Source organism: Delphinus delphis, chromosome 15 (assembly GCF_949987515.2).
Source record: "Delphinus delphis chromosome 15, mDelDel1.2, whole genome shotgun sequence".
Lineage (NCBI taxonomy): Eukaryota > Metazoa > Chordata > Mammalia > Artiodactyla > Delphinidae > Delphinus > Delphinus delphis.
Genome location: NC_082697.1, coordinates 40,266,562 through 40,276,533, shown reverse-complemented (window position 1 = coordinate 40,276,533; position 9,972 = coordinate 40,266,562). Strand labels below are relative to the sequence as shown.

Genomic DNA, 9,972 nt, shown 5'->3' with positions numbered 1-9,972 from the left:
TGTAGGCAGCTTCTACCATCTGACCAAAGGTGAGGTGATCTTGAAATGCAGAAGTTAGAAAATGAGAGAGAACCCCAAACTAATATTCCAGCACATTATTTTTAAAATATAAAACACAAAAATAATGCTATTTGTCCTTGTTTGTCCATATACAGTAAAAAAGCAAACAAAGAAAATTTTCACAGATGAAGGAGACCGGCTTTTTAAGATGGGCATCAAGATCCTCCAGCAGTCTAAAAGCCGAAAACAAAAAGCAGAGTAAGTCCATCCAGCTACTTAAGCCAAGTTCAATTTCCAGGTTGAGAAAAAGGAACAATCCAAAATCTAATTTGTCATTAAAAGCTTACTGGTATAACAAGTAAGCTTATTTGTCTGTAAGCTTTTGTTTTTAAAAGGATCAAATGGTGTTTAAAGAATCCTACAAATTATCCAGCCTACAAATGGAAGGACTATGTGTGAAATTGCGGTCCCTACACATTAAATGAAAGGCAGAATGAAGGCACTGATCTGAGCATTCAGGCAAAAATATTCTGTTTTGGCTTTAATTGATTCAAATGAAATAAAACATGTATTATTTGAATTAGAGAAGTTATTGTTTTAGAATGCTTTATTCTGCCTAACAGCATTTGTACATCACTTTATGGTTTTCAGAGCACTTTCGTGCATGTGACGTCATTTTATCCCCAGAACAGACTTATGAGTTAAGAAGGGTTTCATTTTTCCCCCTTTAAAAAGTTGAGAACAGAGATTCAAGGATGTTAGAGTGAAGTGATCACAAATGCACAGCTGGGAGGTGACCAAGCTGTGGCCACATGGTCTCACACCATGTCCATTGTTTCTCTTTTCACTTATCTATTTTGTCTAAATGGGAGGCAGAAATATCTTCTCCCCCCAGGAGAGGGGCACAACTTGAGGTCCTATCAACTCTCTAGTTAAAACCTTGGGATCACACTCTGGCTCTGTCATTACTGGTGTGATCCTGAGCAAGTTACTTAACTGCTTCGTGCCCTGGATAATGCAATCAAGCTCTTAGAACAGTGTCCTTAGTAATAAGGAGATAAGTGTTTGCTATTTTTATCTCTAGTCCTCTAAATGGTAAGTGGAAGGTGTGGAAGAGAAGAAGGCAAGTGTGTCTTGAACCATAATAGAAAGAATGGACTCTGAGCCCTCGACAAGGAGACTTCTTTTGTTTTCACACAAATTAGGCATACTAGCCCTACGGGAAGCATCCCAGAGCTGTGGTAACCAGCCCGAGGCAGGCAGGCGCAGAGTCCATGAATTCTTTCTGAAAACTCAAAGACTTTGAGAAGAGCGTAAGAGTGTAGAGGGTGAGGGTGGGGGTGGGGCACTCAACTGTGAACCTGGTTATAAAAACATCACAACGTCCATTTTTCAAGGTCCTTCTTTGTGTTAATGTTGTAGGCATTTATGTGTGGGATATTACTCATTGCTCACGATGATACTGTAAGACATAAATTATTATCCCTAAATTATGGAGGAGGAAATGGAAGGTCAAAAAGATTCTGATTTTTCCAAAGTGACAAGAAGAAGGAAGTAAGGGATTTGGTCCTCTCTCTAGGGAAAGTTAAATTAGAAGTTCTTTATAAGAGCAAAGGAAACCATTCTTAGCAAAACTCAAGGCTCATGCTGAGCATTCCTGGGGGCTCTCATGATGAGGATGGAGTTAAATCAGACCCCAAGCTACAATCCAGCCTGATGGGGAAGTCAGCTCACTCAGGTGCCAATGAGTATATGAGTAAGGATAGGATTTCTCAAGCTGGCCAGGCTAGATGAGAGAACAATGGGAAGGGCTGTTCCCTGAGATTTCAGACTAGCTCTGCCTATAGCCTGTGAACCCAAGATGAGGGGCTCCATCAAGTCCAAGGAAAGCCTAGATTCAGCCTGATGGGACAAAACCACTCTTAGGAGGTTCTGCTTAACCTTCATGCGTGCCTTCCTTTCTGGCTTCAAGGATGGGGAGAAAACCCAGCCCTTCAGTGCAGGACCATCCAGTAGTGCAGGAACCTTCATGCCTACCTGGTGTCATTCAATCTCAGGTTATTCTTTCCCAGTCTATCCTGCTCCAGTCCTTGCCCAAGAATCCGAGAAGAACAGCTTATTTCTGTAGCAGCATAGATACATGAGAGGGTACATGAATCTGAGTCTCCTGACCCTTCAGCGTGTGTAGCAGTGGAGACCTGAAACCAAATATGTTCATAACAAAAGACCCTAGGAGTTTATGGGCAAGATGCGTGAAATTCCTTCAGTTTTCAGGATAGTCTGCTCTCCACTGAAGCCAGTTACATCTAATACAGCCATCTTTAAGATTCTGGTCACACCAAAGAGGAATCATACCCCTCCTATTCATCTTCTACCCTACCCCCTCCTTGCTTCACCGCTTCTCAGATGAGGGTAGCAGGAGTTAGAGGGGCTAGTAGAATTTTTGGCTCATCCACACCCACATCTTGGTCTAATTCATTTATTCAGTCTCTTCATATATAGGAAAGGAAAACTGTTGAACAAGTCAGTGCTGTTGGAAGTACAGATGTTAAGCAAGCATATGTCAGGGAAACACAAACTTGTCTGAAGGAGTCAAGAAACCTCTATGACATCCCAGGTTAACTGTCATTAAGAATTACTCCCCATCAGTGAAGAAGCTGTGAAGATAAGCTGCTGCCCCACACCAAGTTTCTGATGTGTCCTAGAGATACATTTAGCCTCCTCCTTCCCAGCACCCAACCGAGCATCCAATGCCAGATCCTTTACAGACAATCCGGATACCTAACTGAACTTTCTTTTGGAGATCTGCCCCTGCAGCCCAGTTTCTCCTACTTTTTCACTCTTGGGGATTGCAGTCCAGATCTTAATCCCACAAACTTTACCAACACCTTTCTCCTGCCCTTGGTCCTGCTTCTGGTATTCCATATATCACCTTGGACTTTCCTGACAGGGGACCCCTCCCTCAGAATCAAAGACACCTAGAGGGGTTGGTTTTGCAAACTTTTGCTGCCCCCTGAGACCAGTGACTGGATATATTGCTGGCCCCTGTAGCCCATCTCAGGTTTCTCTGCCCTGGACCATGTCGGTGCCCTTCTAGTCCCAGCAGACTATGTGGTTGCAGCAGCAAGCCATGCAACAGAAGAGCTCCCAGGAGTCTGTATCCTGTTGCCATGCCCATCCCCTGATGCCAGACATTTGAATTCATTGACCTTTGAGACCTTCTATTTTATTATTTGCCTTCTGGTCCCCAGAACCTCCGCTTGCTTTGACCATGGCTAATTTCTTGCTTGACCTCCTGGCTTCTTTTTGTCCCACTGGGGTCTACTCTCTGTTTGCCATCCAGGACCCTAATGTGTACCTGGATGTCACTCATCCTGGCCTTTTTGGCTCCAGCTTTTGACCAAGAGCAGCTTATTCTAGCAACAGCATGGGTAGGGGTATATAAAGCTGAGTCTCCTGATCCTTCTGAATTGGCAGCTGTGGTAGATTTGTGTGTTTGTTCCGGTATTTGAGTCAAGGTCACAGGCTTGACTGATCTTACTGCTACCAAAAAGGAAGTTAGAAGAGTAAAAATAAATCCCCAAAGCACTCTCTATCTCCAACACAAGTTTTGACCTTGCAAGTCTCTCCATCATTACTTGCTACACAGATCAGGTCCAGGTGACTTCTGACTAGGACTCATAAAATGCGCTGTGAGGCAATCCTCTGGCATCTGTATTGGTAATCACTAAACTTTACGTGATTTACCCACTAATTATAGGAGAAAAAGTACCATGCTATAAAACTTTAGAATCTATGCAATAGTCCTAGTAATAATAATAGCTAAATTTATTGAGTGCTTACTCTGTATCAGGCAGTATGCCAGGCATTTCACATGGATTATCTCATTGAATCTTCCCAGCAACCCTATGAAGTAAGTGCTTTTATTATCCCCATTCCATAGATGAGAGAGGCACAGAGAAGTCAAGTAACTTGCCCAAAGCTCTCAAACTAAATTAGTGGTAGAGCCAGGATTTGAACCCAGGCATTCAGACTCTAGAGCCCTAAAAACCATTAAGGTTTTGTTTGGTTATTGTTTTCCCACACAGTCTGTCTTTGCTGTGCTGAATAATATGTTCTGTTTTAGAAATTTATCTTGGAATATAAAGGAACAGTTCTCATGATAGTAACTTCCAAGATGACATTCCAGTTTTGATTATTTTTAATTGATTTTGATTATATTGTTATGTATTTCAGAGTTCATTTTATAAATCAAATACTCATAATTAATGGGAGTTGCCGTGGGAGAGTTCACTATTTTAAGACAAGTGCCCCAATTTTTCACTTTTCTTGGTCTATAAGCTTGAAGCATGATATAGCCTCAATATTTCTACTTTTCAGCAGCTTCATTATTTGTCAGATATATTTGAAATTGTAATCTTAGTCTGACCTAGGGCTGAAAAAAATCTACTGGTCTAGAAATGTAATGGACTTTAGCCAAACTGTATTGTTAGTAGCAACATCAACCAGGTCCTACTTGTTAGAGAGAAGCAGTATGAAGGAGGGAGCAACAATTTTCATTTTTGATAATCACACTTCTAACTTCGTATTCTTCAAACAGAGCCTACAAACTCTTTGCTAAAGCGTCTGACATGGGAAACTTGAAAGCTATGGAGAAAATGGCTGATGCTTTGCTATTTGGAAATTTTGGCATGCAAAACATAACAGCAGCTATCCAATTATACGAGTCCTTGGCTAAAGAAGGATCATATAAAGCCCAAAACGTGAGTTTTGAAAGAAAATTAAACTTTAAATAGCTATGTCCTGAAATAATTATAGGCAAATAACATGTGAGAGGAGTTGAGCCTCTACTGCATGAGCCCAGGCCTAGGAAAGTTACTGTAATGCGCTGAGTGTAATGTTCCGTCAGGGCAAGAACGAGCAGGAGCCCGGGGCAAATTCTTCTAGCTCTTGAGTGACTTTCAGGAATGGAGCAGAGCTGCTCTCTAATCCACCTTCCCACCATCCATGTCCATGTGTGTGTTTCGAAACAATGTGAGAACTCTGAACCCCTAACATAGTTAAATTTTATATAAAATATATTCACCTATGCAAAGAAATATGGAACTAAATCTCCTACCTTAGGATGCCTGGTTTTTACACTTCAAGTATTTTATAAGCTATATATATTTCCTTTTCTATTTTAATATGTGTATTTCACTTTATTCCAAGAATAACATAAGCATTTCATAGAAAATCTGGAAAACAGGAAAAAAAAAAAAGCCCTTCACAAGCCAACCATCCTGACTCAACTACTGTTAGGACTGCTTTGTATTTCTGTTTGGCGTCTTCCTCTGTGCATCTTTCTTTTAAAAATATCATCATAATCACATGTATTATGATTATGATGTATCATTTTGTTTCTGGCTGCTTTCACTTAATGCTATAGCAAAAGTATGTTTTCATGTTGCTGGTCGCGCTTTTTTTTTTTTAGATGTTGGGGGTAGGAGTTTTAGTAATTTATTTATTTATTTTTGCTGTGTTGGGTCTTTGTTTCAGTGCAAGGGCTTTCTCTAGTTGTGGCAAGCGGGGGCCACTCTTCATTGCAGCGCGTGGGCCTCTCACTATCGTGGCCTCTCTTGTTGCGGAGCACAAGCTCCAGACACGCAGGCTCAGTAGTTGTGGCTCACGGGCCTAGTTGCTCCGCAGCATGTGGGATCTTCCCAGACCAGGGCTCGAACCCGTGTCCCCTGCATTAGCAGGCAGATTCTCAACCACTGCGCCACCAAGGAAGCCCTTTGCTGGTCTTCTTAATGAAAACATTTCTTTCTGATCACAAAAGAAATTTATGCTGATTACAAGAAAAACCGGCGAATTCAGAAATTATGAGGAAGACACTAAAAGTTGTCTAAAATCTTTTCCCATAGATCATTTTTGTTTCCATCCAGTAAAGTGTAGAAGCTAAGCTTTGGAGTCAGACAGATCTAAGTTCAAATGCACTCTACCACTTACTTATTTGATAACTACTTAACAAAACCCTTTCCCCTTCTTCTGCATGAGAATTTGACCTTTGGTTCACTCTCTACTTCTGTTTCCCTGGTAATATGATAGGAGTGAAATGTTAACTATGTTTCTAGATAGTATTGCTTATTGTTGAAATGACCTCTACTTGGTAAACTACCTTTGGACTGGGAGAAACTGTCATGAACTATAAATACCTGATGGTGGTGATGATTCTTACCGGGATCCTGGACACTATGCCTATGGAGTTGTTACAGGGGGAATATGAGGCTTTTATGTCAGGTTGCCTGTTGCACCACCCAATGTGCAACAGGGGATCTCATCCCCTTGTGTCTGAGTCAGCTGAGGGACCAAAGATGAGGGCTGCTGGAGGACTATGTGACCTGCTGCAAGGACTCCCACGGAAAGGAGGCCTGATGCTGCCCTGCTGGCAAACTGTGATTCCTGTGCTACATCTACCTGAAGAAACTGGTGGCATGTGTAGCCTGTGGGAGTCTTGTGAGTCTGCATATTTATTTGAACCAGAAGTTGGACAAGAGGAACTCTAATGGGTGGGATAACCTCTCTAACTTTCACCTGTAGAGTTAGGATAATGCTAAAACACCAGGTTCTATGTCTATCTGGTTCACTGCTATATCTCTAAAAATTTAGTGCAGTGCCTGGGACAAAGAATATTAGTTGAATGCTGAATTAATTCATGATGAATGAATTAATGGAGTTGTGAGGATTAAAATAATGTGTGAAGGCACTTAATTCCATACCTGGAACTTTATAATCATTCATCATAAAAGATATAAATGCAATTATTACTCTTACTATTATTCTTCCAGAATTTTTCCTATAAGTATGTAGAAAATTTTTTACAAAAATGAGACATACTTTAATTGCTGTTTCTTAATCTGCTCTTTACTCACTTAATAATACATCAGAGATATCTTTCCCTGTGAATATATCCCATATTTGGTTAATCAAAAATATAAAGTTCCAAAACAGACCAAATGTTACCATCATGACCACCACAACAAATAATGTCACCTAATTCCTTTCTAAACTAGTGAATATGTGCTTTTTCTGTTAGTGGGTATATTAATTAATTAATTAAGTCAACAGTTGTTTCTTGGACACTTACTATGTACCACAGATAATCCTGTTGATGGGGAGAAAAAGATCAATAGGCCAAAGTCCTTATGGGCCAATCTGAAATATAAACAAATATATAAATATATTTATATAAATATGTTTATATAAATATAAACAAAAATATAAACAAATAATTTCAGCATAATTTAGGTGGACTAGAATTAAGGTGTGTATAAAGTGCACAGAAAAGGGTCTGACTAGTTTTGCCTGAGGCAGGTAGGGAAGGCTACAAGGAAGAAGCGACATTTGCTCCCAGTCTAGAATATTGGATACAGGCAACATGAAGGATTTGTCTATATTTGAATAAAGTATTTGATGCAAGGGTCAAAGTACTATTTTCAGAAAAAAAAATTCCAAATTAACATAATTGATACATAAAACATATGGATTTTAAAGCTGAAGTCAGAGTTTCACTCCACATACTCTAGTTAGAATTGTTCTATCGCATGGCCCCAGACCTCCTGTCTATTTATGTGTGTTTGGTCTCAAGAGGACAAGAAGACAAAATGTGGGTGAGGACAGACTTATCACCTGAAAGGCTGACATTGACCTGATATGCAAAATTCAGCCACACTGTTTATTGAAATGCTACAACAGTGGTTGGAAAAACTCTCTGCCCCAAGCTCCTCTTATGCTCTTCCTGACAACCTGAACACCCGTATTCTTCACTTGGACTTCCCCCTCCTCCCTTCAGCTCCCCGTGATCTTCCAGCCAAAGTGTTATCTGGATGGACAGGGAGCTTACAGGACCCTGTTCCAGTGCTACAGCTGGATTCTATTCTGAAATTAACTATCATCCCTGTCATCACTATAGGAAAATCTGTTTCTGATAGAAAGTCCTCTTGCAGTTGAATTATCTCCTGATACAAAGAACAATTAAAGATATTCCATGGTACAAACAATGCTTTGTTTGATGGCTGGTTGCTGCGACAAGGCTGGCCACGTGCCATATTGATCACAGCTCTTTAACAGGACTGGCCAGGTGACCACCTTTCTTCTCAGGCTGTTTGTGCCAGCCTGATACAGGAATCCAGCTGCACTGGTAGGAAATATTGCTGGGAACTGCAAGGACAATGTAGCAACAGAAATGTGGCTGAACAAGCTGAAATGTATACTGAGAATGATAATGAAAGAGAGTGAGAGAGATAGACATAAAGATAGAGAGAAAATGAGAATGAAGACACCTATCTCTGGGGGAAAAGGGTAAGAACAATCGGAAATACTGAAATGTTATAGATGGGAGAAGCCTGGAGTGCCAGAGGGCTAGTAGAGACCTGATTTAACAAAGAAAACAAAAAAGATATGAACTCATATTCATGCAGGCATTGAGGGGGTGGGGGAAGAAATGCAGTTTCAGGCTATGTATAAAAGGAAAGCTGGATGGAGGAAAAGAGGCATACTTATTTCTTTTCATGCACCTTGAATGGTTCATCACAAAAAATCCAAATAAACTAAAAGAAATCCTGATAAGGGCAATAAAAACAAATAAGATTGTGAACAGACTCCATTGAATTGATTTGCAAAGAATCTGTACCTTCCAAATAATGAAAACTATTCACTAATGGTGTAGTCTTCATGAAAATGGTGAAAATTGAGGAAAGAACAAACAAAAAAAAGCCATATTTTAGAGGATGTCATAAGATATTGTAGTATACCAGCTGGAGGTAGATAAATTATATATTTTTTATTTCTCTGATCCTCATTTAAGGAAGCAGAGATTCAGAATCAGAAAGACTCATTCTTTTCTTGATACTGATGAACTGTTTCAACAGAAAATTTGTCTGTTAATTTGCCAAATAAGAAGGTAGGGTTTAAACCTCATTTGCTTTGAGAATCAAGAAATGGATCATAAATGGCTAACTAATAAGAACCTGCTGTATAAAAGAATAAATAAAATAAAAATTAAAAATTAAAAAAAAATGGATCATTCACATTGTATCACCTTAAAATTAACTTAATCACTGTAATGATTATTAGCACTGTGCTACTACTGAAAAAAATCATTTTTAGTATCAAATACTCGCTTTGATAATTCTAGGATTACCTGTGTAGAGCATTTCTTTTTGACGTTAATCATCTTTTTGTATTAAGGGTGCAAAAAGGATCTGAGTTTTCCATCAGGGTTGATTCACACTTCTGTTTGGCATGCAATTTGAGCTAAAAGTAATGACTACAGATGCTTTCAAGCCCCGTACAACAATTATAATAATTAAATGCTTAATTTTTTTCTCTTTTAATAATTCCTTATATAAAGAGAAAAAGGAGGAGCATTTAATTTTTAAGTTGTTATTATGGAACCTGAGTAATTTGCTTTGAAATATACTAAAATATCCTGCACACTTAACTCTTTCCACTCAAATCCCAGTGACTATAACACAGCACAATGGTTGAGTTCAGGGTCTTATAAACAAATTTAATTTGCAGAGCTTGACATTTTAAAACCACTGAAAGTATCATTGATGTCATCACTATAGTGTAGCTTCTCTTCAAACCACAGCATTTTTTTTCTGGATTAAGATTTAATCATTCTAGGGCTTCCCTGGTGGCACAGTGGTTAAGAATCCGCCTGCCAATGCAGGGGACACGGGTTCGAGCCCTGGTCCGGGAAGGTCCCACATGCTGCAGAGCAACTAAGCCCATGCGCCACAACTACTGAGCCTGCACTCTAGAGCCTGCGAGCCACAACTACTGAGCCCGCATGCCACAACTACTGAAGCCCACGCACCTAGAGCCCGTGCTCTGCAACAAGAGAAGCCACCGCAATGAGAAGCCCACGCACGGCAACAAAGAGTAGCTCCCGCTCGCCGCAACTAGAGAAAAGCCCGTGTGTAG

The 9,972-nt window shown here is 39.9% G+C and overlaps 1 protein-coding gene across 1 annotated transcript in view; it reads left to right on the top strand.

The window, feature by feature from the left end:
* Positions 1 to 208: 208 nt before the first annotated feature.
* The window catches only part of SEL1L2 (SEL1L2 adaptor subunit of SYVN1 ubiquitin ligase), a 57,964-nt gene continuing 48,200 nt past the window's right edge, over positions 209 to 9,972 (top strand). The window contains exons 1-2 of the mRNA XM_060032901.1: positions 209 to 258; positions 4,601 to 4,763. Coding sequence (XP_059888884.1) covers positions 209 to 258; positions 4,601 to 4,763 — 213 coding nt within the window. The remainder of the gene's footprint in view (positions 259 to 4,600; positions 4,764 to 9,972) is intronic.